This window comes from Stegodyphus dumicola, chromosome 3 (genome assembly GCF_044657685.1).
Source record: "Stegodyphus dumicola isolate Sdum_Otavi_A_Nest chromosome 3, ASM4465768v1".
Taxonomy (NCBI): domain Eukaryota; kingdom Metazoa; phylum Arthropoda; class Arachnida; order Araneae; family Eresidae; genus Stegodyphus; species Stegodyphus dumicola.
This window is the reverse complement of record NC_140770.1, coordinates 118,921,080-118,940,520: the sequence shown is the minus strand read 5'-3', so window position 1 is coordinate 118,940,520 and position 19,441 is coordinate 118,921,080. Positions and strand designations below refer to the sequence as shown.

General features: G+C 29.9%; 1 protein-coding gene across 11 annotated transcripts in view; it reads right to left on the bottom strand.

Moving 5' to 3' along the window:
- LOC118183972 (uncharacterized) overlaps positions 1-19,441 on the bottom strand; it is a 105,158-nt gene that overhangs the window by 69,743 nt on the left and 15,974 nt on the right. For all 11 annotated transcript variants that reach the window (XM_085813233.1, XM_085813232.1, XM_085813234.1 and 8 more), the window contains 3 exons: positions 13,875-13,973; positions 8,903-8,980; positions 3,939-4,025 (listed from right to left, as the gene is read on the bottom strand). In XM_085813233.1, coding sequence (XP_085669359.1) covers positions 3,939-4,025; positions 8,903-8,980; positions 13,875-13,973 — 264 coding nt within the window. The remainder of the gene's footprint in view (positions 1-3,938; positions 4,026-8,902; positions 8,981-13,874; positions 13,974-19,441) is intronic.

Sequence of the window (19,441 nt, the reverse complement as noted above, 5' to 3'; positions counted from 1 at the left end):
GGACGATTGAGTACACATACTTATTTTCGGAACACAAGCGGTTCTCCGACTGGTTATTGAATAATGAAAATATGCATTCTCATGCAATACAAAACATTTGGAATACGTTTTCTGACTGAAAACGTAAGATTAAAAGTCATCTGCTTAATTCACATCCATTTACAAGTCAACTACTCGGGCAATTGCAGAATCGTTTTGATCCTGAGCTTGTAAGACAAACCTAATATCACTGGATTTAAACACTTCTTTAATCTTCCGAGAACGTTCCTTCTTTAGCTCATATTCCAAGAATATTAAGTGAATGCAATTATTGCCAAAGAAATTGAATATTCATTTGCACTGCGGCTTGGTAGTTTACTAACGAGTTAACAAAACTTAAATTCTGCTTTTTGTGTCTAAGAATACAACAATATTTAAAAAAAAAAATTAAATTAAAAATAAAATAAAAATTAATATTAAATATTAAATAAATAATTAATAAAAATATTAAATTGGAGCCTCATCAGTTGCCTAGCATTGGAAAAAAAAAAAAAAAAAGATTGTTAAATACTAATTGTTTGCTGCTCAGTCTAACCCAGGCTGCATGATTGGTTTTCGTAGTTTTATAGGTTCTCTTTACAAAGATTCTCTATGAAAGCATCTTAATCAAATAGCTCCCATGTTCTTTCTATGTTCCAATAACCAACTAACCTAGTTTAAGCGCGATTTCCAAGTGAAGTTACTAGTAAAATCCGAATACTCATTAAAAATCATGTAGCTAGCCAATCGGGAGTAACATGAAAGATACGGCGCCAATAATTGAAATGTTGTTACGGTACGCTGTTTCTTAACTTCTTAACTTAGATGGCCATTCCTTAACTAAATAACCCACCAACGGCCGAGCGGTAAAGACGCTGAACACTGGTAGTTCAGTCCGAGGTTCGAATCCCGCGAACGGGCTGGCCGCATGGGCGGTTTCGTGGTTTTCCCCATGTGTAATGTGTATACGAGCCAGTTTCCCTTAGAAAGTCCTCCACGAAGGCATCCCTCCCTTTAGGCAGATAGCCCTCATGTGCTTTGCCATAATTAAATAATCCAATCCAATCCTTAATTAAATATAATTGATTTGTAAATTCTACTAGAACTGACGGTAAGAATTGAAGTGGAAATAAGTAATATGGTGTGCAATCTTGATTAATATAAAATTTAAAATATTTGCATAGAAAAATGTTTGCATTCAGACAGAAAGTTTTTTGAAATATTTGCAATTACTTTATAAGAAGGATTTATTAATAACCGTAATAATTACTTATTATATTACTGATGATTAGGATTCAGTTCTTGACAATTACATTCTAAATTAGAATTTTAAGGGTATAATGAAAATACGCTACGCACAAAAATACATTTTAGGAAAAAAAATGAGTTGATTTTTTATGTTTTAAAACTTCTTAAATTCATTTAGTAAACATCGTATCCTCGTTGTTTATTGAATCCAGAATGTTGGGTGTCGTTTATATAATTATTCTTACTTGTCCACAGAATCTGCTGACTTATCCAGCCATTAAGTAACTGCAGATCATTTCTACATAACCATTGAACTTTCATTAATTCATTCTCTATAGGGTTGTATGTTTATATCATAATTTGACTTTTATAAAAAATGATTATTCTAAATATTATGTTTCTATAAAAATATATTGTGCTTTAAAAATATGGATGATAATATCAGCCGCTCTTTCAGCCACTTCAAAAGCAACAGTTTGTTTAGAAATAAATTATGCAGTTAATGTCATAAAATTCAAATAAATATCAAACGAAAATTCTCAGTTTTAGACAATTCGATTTAAACGAAGTAAAGTAGCAGACGATAAAACGCCGAAGGTAAAAGTTTACTCTTACAAAAACTTACTCTTAAATTTTTTAAAAAAAGAAAAGATACGAGAGAAATTAAAAAAAAATAATTAAAAATTTGAATACTATCATCTATAATTTAAAAAATAGCCTTTCATATAGTATTAATTAATATTTATTACACATCATTGAGGGAAAAAATGTCATATAATTAATTCTTCGTAAAATTTTACTTGAAGTTTAAGGTTAAAAATAGCTGTGGCAATTCAGTGTAACAAAAATCCATAGACCAGATTTGGCGTTATTATCGCTCAAAAAAAAAAGTGCCAAATTTCAAAACGCGAAATTATGTAAATTCGTGTATATCTTAGAAAATTTTGAATAAAAAAGTCTAATTTTTTGCAGATATGCTTAAAAATACACCTACTTTAAGATGATGGTAAAAGTTTTATAGGTTATAATTCAAAATTTTTTTCGAAAAATCTATAGAAATTATTTAAAAATAGAAATTTAAAAAATAAAACGCGAAAAATGGGTAAATTTTATTTGGAATGAATCAAAATTTCGAAATGTGAGAGAAAAAAATCAAAAAAGTTTAATAAAAAAAGAGATATTAATAAATATTTGCCAAATTCAATTAACATTGAGGAGCTAAAATTTTGAGAGCTAATATTTTAAAAACTATTCGTACGATTTTTACAAAACTTGGTATTCTGGCATAATTTGAGTCGTAGAATCGAAATATGTAAAAACATTGGTATGTTATTTCAGAAAAAGTCCGATTTTGTGTCAAAATACCTATGTTAGAATAGTGCTATATATAAATCTAATATATATCCTAAGTCGCGCTTTCGAGACATGAAAAACGCAGTTTGAATTTTGTCAATCGGCCCAATAGAACGGGAGATATAGCACTGTCCCATTTTTTTTTTTTGAGCAGTGTACATTTTTCAAATCTTTAGTAAGGATGATTTCACAATGCATTGAATATATTGTTATTCTCTGCTGCTTGTCTCTGCTTTCTTATGAAAGTAAATAAAAAGGAAAGTGACTTCTCTAAAGCCATTTTTCAGTTCTTAACACATTGTCAGCAGTTGTTAACATTACACTTTTGCTGTACGTTTTCCATCATGAATAATTTGATTTCCCTAGTGTTAAAACATTTGTAGTTTTTTCATGAAATACCCTACATCTGGAAACAATAGTTTGTGTTTATTTCATTTCTTAACAAAATGCAGGAAAACATAACATGAGATAACCAAAAGTAGCCTAAAAAATTTTCTACAAGAAAAGGCTCATGAAAATAAATGACACTATCAAGTATATATTTGCTTTAATTGGTCTTATAATAATGAGAAAGGAAAAAAAGAAAGCCATCCCCATTCTTCCTCAACCTGCCTCCCCGCCCTCCAAAAAAGAGAGGAGAAAAAAGTACCCCTTTATATGCATAAAATACCTGCATTAGAAATTCTTGGTAACACATATGCAAATCAAGTAATATTAAAGATATTTACATAATAAAATAAAAAATAAAAACTGGAAGTATATTGTAATATAAATTTATTTTGTCAAAATATTGCTTTCCTCTGTGTGGAAAAAAACTATGTTATGATAGATAACAAATAGTCAATAGACTAGAAGAGAAATAGTCAATAGCTTACAGTAAATCCTCATCTCCCTTTCAAAATAAAAACTTTCAGCTTATGATATTTGATTTATTATTTTAGAAGTAGCAGGCAGTCTGTGGTAATTCACATATCTCTTTAAAAATCAAAACTTTCAATTTATGAAATATGATTTATCATAAATCTGACATAAAGCTACTTTACTGGATGGGACAAATTATTATTAGAGTTTGGATATCCAGGAAAATCTTTAATTATTTTTGCATGCAGAGCAACTAAATAAAGATGATATCAAAATCAATCTCAATTCCTCTCTCAGAGAATCAAAATAGTTCAAAACAAAGAAAATGAGTAATAAACATGCATGCTACATGATTGACAGAAAATACGTTATTTAAAATGAACAGAAATAATACTATCTTCAACTTAAAAGTTAACAAGGATATATATGCAGCTATATAAAAGACAAATTAAAACTACCTTGTGCAGATTAGTTCGACACCACAAATTAATCAGTTTCCTGACTTGATAAATATCTTCATGTTCAACAGCTTTCCAAAGACCTGGCTAGAAAATAAATAGGTTTTAAAAACTTTTAAAGTACATTTAGAAATGAAAGTTGTGATTGTTAATCTCAGGTTCATTTTCCCTCCTTTTTGGATAAAAAGTTTTTATTCAAGAAGAAAAAAGATAACAATGGTTCAACTTTATAGGTCAAGTGATTAATGTTACTTACCTCTAAAATATATCTTTCAATATTAAAATCAGACTAAACATTTTAATATTCATTAGAATTTTACACCATTTCATTTGCTGATATTGATTTTTAACATGGATAAAATAAGTTTCATTAATAGCATAGATTTCACATCATATATTAATGAACTCGTATAATTAAGTACCAAGAACATCCTGTGATTTCTTTAGACATAGTCCTACACTTACGTACTATAATTTGAAAAAAGCAAATGTGTCAGAAGAATTAAACAGTCAACCCATTAACTTGAACTATTCATGTAAAATTACAAAAAATAATCATGGTTGTCTTTTTGATTTAAATTTAAATCTCAACATTGAAACTCAAAAGTAACTTTGAAACATCTAACAAAAATGGAAACCATAGAATTAATAAATGATTTCATTAATTGTATTTTTATATGAATGACTATGCATTATAATATATTTGTAGTCTTCTGAATCTTCAATATGGTAAAGCACTTAAAGAGTTATTATTACCTTAAGAAAAATACATATAATTTTGGTTTGCTAGCTACTGAATGGCTAAAACCATGGAACACTAGTAATTTAGTCTAGGTTAAAGTGATTTTTCTTTAGGTTAAAAGATTTTTCTGAAGGTAATCCAAAAATTTTAGCAACTTAAGGAGGAAAAACAAATTGCCCTGAAAACTTCCCAAAGAATTTTGGTCTTGAATGTAATACTACTCACTTCTATCGGAGACTGCCATAAAGAGAGATTCCATTATTTTATTATTGAAAAACATGCTCTACTGCTGTATTTGTTCCTAGTAAATAAGGTTCATTTACTAATATTACAGATAGTAAAGGAATAAGATTATCCTAAAAATTGGTGGAAAAAAATCTATCATTGAGCTTTATGCTGAGATAATTCTTTAATTTTATGGTCATTTTTAAATGAAATTCAATTTCATTAAATAATCTGTTATCATATAATTCTTTCCTTTTTTTTTTTTTTTTTTTTTTTTCAGATGTTCAACTTTTCTGTAAAAGAAAGATTCATTTCGAATTCTGAAGACAATTTAATTTCCTTGTTTGATTTCTAAGTTTAAATCACTTTTAATAGAAATCTAGAAATTATTTTCTGAAATCATTCTTTTTGTAGACAATTTATCTACAGACAGTTATTTTCATGAATGTTTTACATATATTGCATAAATTTCAAATGTTATATTATTTGATAACTGAACATATTTCTGACACCATAAAAATATCTCAGAGACAGTATGGAATGATACCAAGAAAATTCATATTGATTATTAAGAATATTTACAGAATTTGCAACATATCCTGCAGCAGGAAACACTGCATTAAATATACAGGTCATATGATTACTTTACACTAGGTTCAATTTTTGTCAAATTAGTTCAGTTAACTCTGTTTTTAAAATATTTTTGCCCATATCTAACATAAGCATGGGCTAATTTTTCTCAAGTACTCCATGAAACATTCCTCATGTAAGCCAAACAGCCTTATATGTTTTGCCCTTATTAAACTCAAAGCAGCATTTGCTGCTATATGATTTTTACTTTATAGGCTCTGAAAGAAAAGCCTCTCTGTTGTAAAATGTAAATAACAAAGACAACAGAGACTGAATGTAAATTTTTAATGCATTAATAAAAGCAGTTTGGTGTGCAGTATGTTATCATCAATGCAGGACTGTCATACTAATGTGCTGTCATATAGCTAAAGATAGGCAAAGATTAGATAATACCTAAAAGGCTATGCATTTTAAATGCCCACTACTTTCTGATTTCTAACAATAGAAAAGTAAAATAAATTAACAAATTTTTTGCTGAATCCATCTTTGATATTTTATATGTACAGAATTAATTTAAAGTTTTCTGAAGGAATTTTGTCATTAATTATAAAAGACTTTTTTATAGCTTCTTTTCAAATAACATAAAAATTGGAAAAATAATTAAATGCTAGAGTGGCTGATCTTGTTTGCTGTTAAGTCCAGCACTGCATAATGAATTCTTTTGTTCACATGAATTGGCCTGTCTGCAATACAGTAGCACTGTTATCAAATGTGAATGTGCAATCCAATAAGAAGACATTAAAACATAACAAAACAAATAGGCTCATTTTAGTTAGATTGTGCATTTGCATTTGATGAAAGGGGCAACCAGAACAGCTAAATGTCTGCATCCTATAATAGATTGTGTGCTATATTTAGTTCAACAACTCTTAAGCTTATTGGTTGGAAAATAAAATTTGAGGGTAAAAAATATTAAAATAATTATGACAATTGATAAAATACTATATATATTATTTGTTAAAATGAAAATAAAAAAACAAAAGTGGGTACAAAAACGGGGGGGGGGGGGGGCAAAGTACTTTAAAAAGAAAAAAAGAAAAATGCTCTCCAAATTAGAAATTTTTATCATTAAAACATCATACCCAGAAAAAACTTCTTCAGTAGATTATTTATCTGCCAATTAGGTTAAACAGGCTGAACGAAAAACTATATTATTAGCTGAAGTCACCTCTACTAGTAAGGCTGATAATGACAGTACAAAAGATATCTGAGTCACAGTTCCTTAAATCATTTTGACAGATGGCATGTGAGACAGTTCATTTTTCAACAATTTTGGAAAAACTGGAGTCAGGATTTCAGCAAAGATCAAAGTAGCAAAAATGTCAAAAAGATTTAGACGTCAATGATTTAGTTCTCATTAAAGAAGACAATCTTCCAGCTCTTAAATGGGAGTTAAAGAAAATAATTGCTGTTCATCCAGCTCAGATCATACAGACAACAGTTATAAGCATGAAAATTTGTCATGGTGTCATCAAACGACCTATCGTGAAATTGTGTCCTCTTCTTATACACACTAAAAACTGTGAACTGTGTTACATCTAGTAATTTTGTATTAGTTTTATTAATAGTAGTATTTTGATTACAGAAAAAGAAGCTGCAAAAAATCACTAATAGTTGAAATCCCCTAGGGTTTCAGTGGAAGCCAGGATGTTCATGTGAATGCTGCGAGTAGAGTATAAAATCTAAGATCGCTTAACTTGTTTATTTGATGGCTGAACCATCAGTCCACGCCCACCGGAAGTTGAAAATAATTAATTGATCTATGATTTGTCATTGTAGAATGAGTTTTTTTCCTTCTACTTTTTGCATGTGACAATGAGACTAGGGGTTCATAGAATTATTGTGTTTGTGACAGCGATGTAGAATGGCTCACTTACTTTGTATTATGTATTTCGCATGTCTTATTTTATATTTAGAATTAGTGTAATTAAATTAAGGTGAAGGAAATATGGTTCTTATATTGTACGATTTATTTAGTGAACCAGCCACAGTGAAACACGTTAAGTTTGTGCCAGGATATGTTGATCCATAATGAGCAGAAACTTGGCAGCCACGGTAGATTAAATATTCATTTATATTTTAGTAAACATTTTATGGCCACAAACAAACTGGCACACTACTCATGCATTTTCAAGAACATTTACTTTTTGCATAGCTTTGTGGTAAAAATTGAAGAAGCAGTCTGTCTCGGCTGAAGTGCAGAAAGCAAATGACTTGCATTCAGGATAAAATCTTAATTCAGAATAAGTTAATTTCAGTTTTAAATGCATTTCATTAGATGATTAATAGAGCTGTAAAATTATTATTGGCTGTTTCCGTTTTAGTTCCATTTATATCACTAGCATTATGCAAGTCATTAGACATGGATTAAACTTGATATGACATAGTGCAATTTAAATTATAAATTATATTTACATATTTTTATCTTTCTGACACAAATATGTAAAACACTTTCTTATATGTATATATATATAAATATGTAACAAAGATTAAAAACAAGTAAATATACAGTATAATTTAAATTAGCAATAATCCCGTAATGCTTAATTATAATTTATGTTTACACATTTTTTATCTTTTTTACACACAGAAACACACACATATACTTATTTTAAGTTTTGCTTAAGAGCCCAAAATTTCTAGCTATGCCACTGGCTGTGATACTATATTATAAGAATAATTGTAAATTGAATAACTGTTATTATTTGAAAAGTGTTTCACAGCTGGATTACAATAATGATCATTTATTTTATTCGCATTAAGAGCTTCGGGAAAATGAAGTATGTAAATACATGAAACACGGATAGGACCAATGTTAATACTTTTATACAGAAATTAATCAAGAAAGGATAAAATAATAAATCAATATGTTCACAACTCCAAAGAAAGGTCTAAAAATGCTTTTAAATATTATTTTGAATTTCCCATTTATGCAAGTAGCTGAAAAAAAGGCTACATTTACAAATTTTTCAGTCCAAATAATCAATAGAGTACATCCGATTAGCTAATTTATACGGTGAAAAATTTTGCAATTTTAGTGGCCTTTTAATGATTTCTCTTAAATGCTCTTGCCTTCAATGTTCCCAGTTCGGGAACTGAATTTTATTTCCACTTGACAGTGAATAATTCTACAGAATGATTAATTCATCAATAATGGAGTTTAGTACATTTTACTCTTCTATATCAATTGTTTTGATTTCTCTCCTTGAGCTTCAGTAATGTTTTTATTCTTCATTAAGTTCATCAAACATAAATCCCTATTATTGACAATATAGAAAATAATTCAATTATTCATAATCAGCATAAAGTCAGCCAATGTTCTAGAGAGGGGGGGAAGAAATTTAAGACGAAATTAGAAAATACTTACATAAAATTTCATAAATATTTCTTTAAGCTGCTTAGATGCAGATTCTTCCATGACATAATCATATACTGAAACACCTAACTAAAAATAAATTTTTTTAAAAAAAAATAGCATTTACAGCTGCTGTACTAAAAATTAAGACTTATGAACTTATTTGCATATAAAATTTAGAACTGTACAAAAGGTAACACTAAATTAAAAACACAAAGAAAATCAAAAATATATATAATACCTAAAACAATATTTTTAGTACTAAGCTACACATAAAAGAATTAAAAAAACTATGCTAGAAATAACTGGACAAAAATGTAAAATGCTATTCAAATTTATTTATCTGTTCAAAACATTACAGATCCAATATGCAACAAAAATTAAAATGAAAAAATCACATTATTTTACTTAATTACATCTATTATCTTCTCACAAGGGGGGGGGCTGTTTTACTTTAGGAAAGATAAATATTTAAAAGATTTAAAAGTTCAGTTTAGTTGTTTTACATATTTGTTAACAGTCTCTAGTTAATAATTAAAAGTGTGCTTTGGGAACAGAATATAATAACAAACAAACTGTAACTGGATTGTTATAATTGACTTATAATAAGACTTAAAGGATTATTAATGTTAATAAATATTTGTACTTCTTAATGAGTGTTTAAATATTTCAGCTTTTTAAGAAATTACCAGTTATTACGTTAGTCTTAAAACCAAAAATAATAAAATATTTTAAGGAACAAATAGAAGGACAGTTAAATTTTATAATGATATACAATCCAAGGAAAGACCAGATTTTAATGAGGAAAAAATGTACTACTGATATTAATAATCATTGACAGTCAGCCAAAACTGTTAAGAAACATAAAATTCCAAGATCATGCTTACTAAAGAGAGTAAGTGGAAGTACAGTGTGATGTATATTTAAAATAACTTTAACTTTAATGGCGCTATGCGATTCCGTTGTTGTGATGCACGTGTTACTGTGCTAGCTGAATGTCATGTGAACTGTTTAAAATTGTAATAATAAAAGTTTTGAATTCTTGAGATATACTCATTAGTTGAGTCTTCTTTTAAAGTACAGAAGTAATTAAATTCAACAAACTACACAAGAAGTTACATGGTGTCAGGAGCAAAATGGATTTCAGACCACCTGCTCTGCTAAAATTCTCCGTCGGAAATGTTAAAGAAAAATGGAAAAAATGGAAGCAAGAGCTAGAAAACTATTTACTTGCAACGGAAAAAGATGCCAAGCCAGATAAGACTAAAATTGCAATCCTTTTGAATTTACTCGGTAGTGAAGAACTCGAAATTTTTAACACGTTTCGATCTGAGCCACCTGATAATAAAGAGAAATACGAAGAGGTCTTGAAGTCTTTTGAAGATTATTGTTCACCACGGCAGAATGTCATATATGAATGTTACAAATTCTTTTCGTGTAGCCAGCAAGAAGGACAAACAATTGAATGTTATGTCACTCAGTTAAAGACTTTAGCTTCAACTTGTGAGTTTGCTGAACAAGAAAATGGATTGATTTGCGACTGTATTGTATTAGGCATTCGGGATAGGAGTCTGACCGAATGTTTGCTTTGAGAATCTAACCTAGGATTAGAAAAAGCTAACAAGCAAAGAGTAACTCCGGAACATGAAAGACGATCCAGCAACTGTGAACAGCGTGAAGAAATATAGAAAACAGCAGCATCAATCAAAACAGTCAGTGCCACCGAAATTATCGTCGCAGCAGAAGCAATCAGCACTAGAATATGACTGCAAGAAGTGCGGAAGTAGGCACAAATATCGGGACTGTCCAGCTTTCAGAAAGACGCGTGCGAAATGCAAAGTAAAGAACCATTTTGCCGCGAGGTGTCCCAAGAACATTTATGAAGTTGGAATACCAAATAATGAACTTAATATAGATAATGAACATAGTGTATTTGTTGACTCTGTAATGATGAATCCACCAGTAAACGGGCATAGCGAATTTAAAATAAGTGCAAAATCAATCAAAGATCTAACAAATTCTATTGATGAAATAAATAAGGATATTCACAAAGTAAGTGAAACATGGGTGAAAAGTATTACAATGTATGTAAATAATAAGTATTTCAAGGTTGATTTTAAGTTAGATACTGGTGCAGAAGTAAATATTTTGCCTTTGTACGTCTTAAATAATGTTAAACTTAAGCCTAAACTTAATGAAACTGATTTGTTCTTAACTGCATATGGTAATTTTAAGCTAAATCCAGAAGGTACTCTTATAATTAATTGTTCAACTGAAAGGCTTAAGAATGTACCTTTACAGTTTTATGTTCTTGATGTAAGATCTAAGCCTATATTAGGGTTAACAGCTTGTTCTGCATTAAAGCTAATTGAAAGGATTGATTCCTTAAAGTGCAATATCATTAATAAAAATGATTTAATTGCTCAGTATAAAGATGTATTTACAGGTACAGGGCAATTTCCTGACGAACCATATCATATAACCCTTAAAGATGATGCAATACCAGTAATACACCCCCCAAGACGTGTTCCTCAGGCTTTACAGCCTAAATTAAAAGATACTTTAGATAAACTTGAAAGAGAAGGGATAGTATCGAAAGTAAATAAACCAACTGATTGGGTTCAAAGTTTGGTTATAGTTGAAAAACCTATTGGGAGTCTGAGATTATGCTTGGATCCTAGAGATCTAAATAAAGTAATTAAAAGGGAACACTATCAAATTACTTCTCCAGATGATATAATTAGTAGGTTAGAAGGTAAAAAGATATTTTCAGATGTAGATTTAAAAGATGGATTTTGGCATGTACCACTAGATGAAGCTAGTTCTGAACTATGTACATTTAATACTCCTTATAGAAGATATAAATTTAATAAAATGCCATTTGGAATATCCTCCGCCCCAGAAATATTTCAGAAAAGAAACCAAAAATTATTTGGTGATATTGAGGGTGTGGAAGTTTATTTTGATGATATCATAATTGCAGGATCTGATGAGGTTACTCATGATATAATTATCTCTAAGGTTCTTGAAAGAGCTAGGTCTCTAAATATAAAATTTAATCCTGATAAATTATAATATAGGGTACCGGAAGTCAAATATGTAGGCCAAATTATTTCTGAGTCAGGTATAAAAGCCGATCCTAGTCATATTAAAGCAGTTATTGATATGCCAACACAAAAATCAAAAACTGAAGTAAGGAGGTTGTTAGGAATGTTAAATTTTCTGTCAAAATTCATACCGAATGTATCTAAAGTTACTGCTCCTTTAAGAGAAATCATTCAAGAAAAGGTAGAATTTAATTGGGGAGAAACTCAGGAAGAGTCATTTAACAACATCAAGCAACTGCTAACCAAAGCTCCAATTTTAAAAGTTTTCAGTGGTAATGAGGATATAATTATACAGTGTGATAGTTCGAAGGATAGCCTAGGATCATGTCTAATTCAAAAGGGTAAGTCTGTATCATTTGTGTCTCGCAGCCCGACTAATAGTGAAAAAAACTATGCACAAATCGAAAAAGAGCTATTGGCCATAGTATTTTCTTTTGAAAAGTACCACAATTTTGTTTATGGACGGAAAGTCACAGTACAAAGTGATCATAAACCGTTAATGGCAATTGTTAAGAAACCATTGCATAAAATATCGTCTAGAATGCAAAGGATGATCTTAAAATTACTAAAGTATGATTTTGAGATAAATTATGTTAAAGATAATTAAATGCTTTTTGCTGACACTTTGTCATGAGCATATCCTGTGAATGAAACTATTAGTGATGATCCTGAAATGCTAAATGTTGTTCACATTATTTCAAAATATTTGCCTATGAGTGAAAGAAGAGTGGTGCAATTTATGAAAGAAACTGAATCAGATCCAGATTTGCAAATAGTTATGAAATATATTAAAGAGGGTTGGCCTAAATGTTACAAAAAAGTAGATGGTAGTGTAAAAACATACTTTAAAGTTGTCATGGAATAAAATAATGTAACGTACTGCATATATCATTTTTATGTAACTTTTTTGTTATTGTATGTCATATTGTAAATATACTTGTATTGATATTATTTTGTATTTTTATTATTGTTTATTAACTGGAGGAAGGGATGTGATGTATATTTAAAATAACTTTAATGGCGCTCATGCTATGCAATTCCGTTGTTGTGATGGACGTGTTACTGTGCTAGCTGAATGTCATGTGAACTGTTTAAAATTGTAATAATAAAAGTTTTGAATTCTTGAGATATACTCATTAGTTGAGTTTTCTTTTAAAGTACAGAAGTAATTAAATTCAACAAACTATACAAGAAGTTACATACAGTAAGAGAAGAAACTAATTTCATATAAGAAAACATCAAGTTCAGATTTAGATTATTCTTGGCTTTATGATGCAGAATTATCTTATCCAGGCTGTCCTCAGGAAATACCAGTCAAACCGCACGACAGTGCTTTCAAGGTTCAAACAATCAGGGAACAACTTATGCAACTAGGAGTGATAGAACTATAAAAAATCGTTTTGATTAAAAGATTTTACTTTGCAACTTCCTTTTAATATATTTATTAATTGTATCTGGTTAATATTAAAAAGTGCATTGCCTTGGCAACAGGATATTGCAACAAATGGATTGTAGTTCAACTGTTATATTTATCTGTAATAAGAATTAAGAGATTGTTAATGTTAATAAATATTTGTACTTCTTAATGATTGTGTTTTAATATTTAGTTAAAATGAAAAGTAACATGCTAAATGATCATCATGCTTTTTAATCATCTTAATTTTTTAAATCTTTTAATCAAATTAACAAAAATTATATTAACAAACATTTCTGATATAAACTATTATTGAATAATTTAAACCAGGATTTTTTCTTTTTTTTTTGGGGGGGGGGTGATGCAGCAAAGCATAAAATTTATGTTAGACATGTAATAACTTACCTCTGTATTTGCCCACATATCAAACTTACCTCTGTATTTGCCCACATATCAAACTTACCTCTGTATTTGCCCACATATCAGCTCCACATTGTAGTAATAGGTCACATAAAGCTAAATTCTCATTTTGAACAGCATAAAAGAGGCATGTATTTCCATTCTACGAAGAAAATTCTATCTATAGCATCACACCAATATTTGGAATAGTTTAACACTTCAAAATCAAGTAACTGCAACTCATACATTACTAATTATTATCGGTACTATTCGGTTTTGAGGGCAATAAAAAATCGCCAAACTATTGTTGATGCCAGTGCTGCCAAAAATAATTGCGGCAACCCTAATGCAAGAAAGGAAGTATAATAGTAAATAACTATCTAAGATTGATGTTTTAATTTAGATGAAAAGTTAATTTCATATACTTTATTATTATTATAATTTATATAAAAAAGGCTAAACATGACTGAATGGAAGCATACGAGTAAATAACTATTTCACATCATTATTATAATTTATATAAAAATTGCTAAACATAACTGAATGGATGCCTGCATCGCTATTTTGCTACCGAGTTATTGCTAAAGCATAATTTCATGTCGTTGGTTGTTCAAGTATAATTTTTTATAATGAATGATGCCTTTTCTTTGAAAAAATTCTCGGTAAACTACAGAATCGCCCACGTATTTGTTTCTGCTTTTTACAAGGGTAAAAACAATTGGATTTTTGTCAATTTTATTTTACTTTCTAAGTGAAAACAGGTCAATGTGTACATAGATAAAACCAAGGGTGTGCGCAGTGCCCTTTTTGTGCAATTCTGGGATTTTTTTTAAGTGAAAATAGGTCGATGTGCACATGGATACAGAGTATATGCAATTCTTAAAAATGCGCCAAGCAGTGGGTGATTCTGCACTTTACCCAAAATTCTATTGCCGACTTTTCATCATGGGCAATTCCCAAATTGTTAAATCCATAGGATATTAAAAATGGATTTAAAATCAAAAAAGGATTTAAAAATTAAAATAGTATTTCAATGGCATCTTAAGAAATATAGAACTATATAAACTTACGCAATCTGAAATCAGCACGTACGCTAGATATGGCGCGCTGTTAAATGTGCGCATTTGTTAGATTTGGCGCTTTTGCCCATACATTTTCGCTGCAAGTTTTTATGGTCCTCAAAACGGAATAGTACCTTATTATCAATAACAGCTGAAAAAGAGTATTCACACTTTTAAGCAAAATTCATGAATAATTATATTTATCACATTTTTGTTTTTAAATTTAATAAACAAACTTTATAGATACTGTATTAAAAATACTATTATTTGAAACAAATACTCTAAAATATGTAAAACATACATAATTGAAATGATTAATAGTCCTTTTGGCACTGTTGGTCCTTCTCTAATTCTTTAACTTGTAGTAGTGCGTGGCCCCAACTTGTCAGCAACCGTGGTAGTGACTGCTATGAACTGTAAATTTACACAAACATGTAAGAAGGGTTTAAAGCCCTTTTTATTCCACTTTAGAAATAACAGCTGCGTTCACTTGACGCTCACAAACTACGCCGACCCGGCGGTTTAACAAAAACAGAAATGTGAAACTAAAAATTAATGACAGGATGAATAAACAACTAGATCACTACCTACGAGGCTCTGAAATCGTAACTAACCTAACCGCGTTCTAAAATACAGCTGAGATTCAGCGAGCTTACTGGTTAAACAATTAGCAGTTGAAAGATTCAGTGAACTGCCGAGATAGGCATACAGGCCGAAACGCGCGGTTCTTAAATTTCTACCCAGCAACCTTCACGTTAGCGTTTCAAGAAGCACACTTACAAACTCGTTTCCCTTCTATTTAAACTCAACTTACTTCTGCTAAAATTTGAATATACTGCGCTTTCTACTACAATTTACATACTCTTGCATTGGCAATTCTAGGAAAAAGTAAAGGCTTGACAGGAAAGATAGCTTAAACTTAAAATAAATGTTAGTTAAAATAAATATAAACCCTACAAACTTACTGGCAAACTTTTACATACAAGAAGAGCCTTTGAAATATGGAGAATATAATGAAGAAGAAACAAAATCAGCCATAGTAGGACTATTACATAATGTGAATGGGGAGAGGAATTCAAATTTAATGAAATCATAATTTTTTTGTGTTGTGTTAATAGAAAGAATATCAATCAACATGGCTTTCCAAACATATATATAACAATTTTTTTTTTTTTTTTAATGAGAAGTAAAACTTAGAATCTATGTTCTATTAATTAATCTTTATTTTAAACAATACATTCAAAACTGCTTATATAAAACTTTGAAAGAGTTTGTTTTCTACATTACCGATGCATTAATTACAGTTTCACAGGGCCATTTTAGACATACATTTTAAAGCTGCTTTTTGAATTAACTAAATTAAATATATCCAGTTAAAATATTTAAGAATATACACAAGAAGATAAAAAAAAATGATGGATAATTTTAATTTGGGTAAAACAGCTAACTTATTTTGGCATGGATTTAGAGTAAAACTCTATTAATTTTCAGGGCAATCAGACACACATCTCTCTTTTTCAGGAACAAAAATATTAAAAATTTTAAACTGGCGTGGTTCTCTTCGATTTGATGAAAAATAACTCAAATGTAATTAGAACTTTAAATGAAACTAACTTCATTTGGACTACACACAGTTTCCTGATCAATGGAATAAAAAATTTTTTCTGTTAAAAAAAAAAAAAAAAACCAAACATCCATAAAAGATAATTTGCTTCCACATAATAGTCACAGCTTGTAAGAAATATGCTATTTCAAAACACAGCACTGTTAGATAAATATGATTCAGCTAAATCATGCCAATGATTTTATGTCGAGCATAATCATAATACAGTTAAATCTGGTAAGATGGTAAGCAGAAATTATAAAATTAAAAATATGAAACCATAATTTATGAAATAAAGAGCAATTATGATCTAAAGGGTATCAAAATTTATACACACAAAAAAAAGCTTAATATTTATTTGTTTACTTTATTAAACATTTCTTTCAATGTGCGCACGTGTAAAGCATACATTACGCATAGTCAAAATTAGAAAATTGCAACCAGAAAACTATTTGATGTGTATTCGTGATATTTATAATGATGAGGAATTTGATTTAAATCATATCAAAGACGGAGTACATCGAGATGAAATACTACATTTAGTAAGGAATTATAAGGCGAATAAAATAAAAACATCTGCCCTGAAGATAAGGATAGTGCTGACAGATCAACTTCCAATTCACTGCGCGCTGCAATGTCCCCCTCCCCCGCAAAGCAGCATGAAATTGATAAACAGATTTCGGAATGGTTAGAGAAACAAAGGATATGCCTTTATCCATTTTTTGCAGCAATTCCACTTTTTGTTTGATGGACATCGAAACATGCTTTCTCTTTGTAGATCCTTTGGCAGCTCCAGAATCGGAAATTCTTTTTGACATAATCGAAAGTTCAAGCTTACTTTTATGAAATTGCTCTAACAGTCTGCAAAAAATAATAAGCCGCATCCAATTCGAAGATTAAGGAACAACACAATCTGCAGCATTAACTGAAATATATAATTAGATAATTTTAGCTTAGCTTATACCATTCATTATACATTAAATGCGCATGCGTAAATGTATTATGCGCATGTGCAGTCCCGGATCTAGCGGGGGGCAAGCCGGGGTTCTTGCCCTGGGTGGCAACTCTTGTGGGCGGCAAATTCAAATATAACGCTGGATCGTATTTGGTATGTTGGTAGCTAAAACAGCTCTCTAATTTTAGTACAATGTTAATAGTTTTAAGGTCGAGTTTGAAAACCTCTTTTAAGGAGATTTATAATTAAATACTAAGAACCCTTTTAAAGGAACATGAGTGAAAATAAAGTACAGCCAATGACAACTATAAATATAAGAAGATCAGAAAGACACAAATAGAGGGACTCTAGGCATCACTGATAGAATCAGACTGACCCTATCAGTAACGTCCATGGAGGTAAGAAAGGAAGGAGTGGCCAACCGGCACTAGAAGTGAAGCACTGCTTCGAAGCTTCAGTCACCAGATGGAGTGTTCTTTCTTTACATTCAGAAGCTGGCTTGACAGTGTTCTGATAGTATTTCGACACACGACAGTTCCATACAAATCGAAAAAGGGACACTATTGCATGAAAGAAACATTCATAGTGTGATGGATTTGTATAGTTTAGTGACATTTACGCAAAAATCACATCTTGGTTATTTTTAGATAACTAACAACAGCAATTTTGATTATGAATTTGTTTTATAAAATTCTAAGCTGCTGAACTACAAAAATATAGATTTTAACAAAAATGTTATGCTTAAAGAATGAAAAATACCTTACGGCACCTTTAAAATTGTATACGTCTTTCGATACCCTTGATAGAGTATTCGCTACTTTTATGTTCATGTTCCAAATGCCAAAATGTTTTAAATAATATATATATATATATATATATATATATATATTTACATCCATGTATTATTGTAACATGTACCTTTTAAAATTTTTTAGAGGAGAGGCTTTACTGCTGCTCATTTTAAACTCATCATTTTAATTTTACATATCTGAAAAATAATCACTTTGGGCTTACACGTTTTACTTATTTGGGATAATTAAAAATAAAATCCTTATTTTAATCCCTTTCAGAAATGTTCAGAGAAAGTTAAGTACTAATTAAAGTATTTCGCTAATTTCTAATAATTCTCCAATTTAAAATGAACCAAATAGAGTATTAATTATAAATTGATTTATATTTTTTGATTTAAAAGATGCCTCAGAAGCCAAAAAATCATGTCATATTTAAGAAAGTATTTTAGGAAGAAGCTCTATAAATAGAAAAGAAATAATGCATAATTTTAATATTAATAATACAATAAACTTTGATCTTAATTTTTGTACCTTAACCGAATAAAATCAAATTACCTTAATTTTTTTTCCTAATGTAATTAACTAAATCTTATGAAAATATTTCATTCAAGTTAAACCATTCTGAGAAAACTGTTCTGTGAAAAGTATAGCATTTAATTCCGTTCAGAATGAAATGTTGTTTAAAAATATGTTGTTTTCATATACTTAGGACTCTGAAGTGTTGTAGAAAAAGAAAATACATACATTTATATGCATATTTACGACGTAATTACAAAATATTTACATCCGATCGCGTAAAAACCCATTGAACTTAATGGTAAATGACCCAATGTTTTGGTCACCATGTAGGAATCGCCGGTGCTTCAGAGCAGGTTACGGGAGAAACTGTTTAGGGCTACTCCATCTTACTTCCTACCTCCATGGTAACGTCTGAAGTCCCTCTATCGTTTCCTGTTTGGCCAGGGTGTATTCAAATGAGAAATAGGACGATAGCTTATTGAAGGAGTCGCCTGGTTTCCATAGCAACATCTGCTGGGAAATAGAGAAGCATTGTAACTATTTTCTAAAATCTAATCCAAAAAAACTAACCTTTGGCCATCCCGGACAAATGAAATACTTCAAAATTAATATTCATCGAGTATATACAAGACACCATCATAATGTCTTCAAGATGAAGCAAGGCATTTAGATTCTTTGCAGTCAGTTGGCAACATAGGCTCA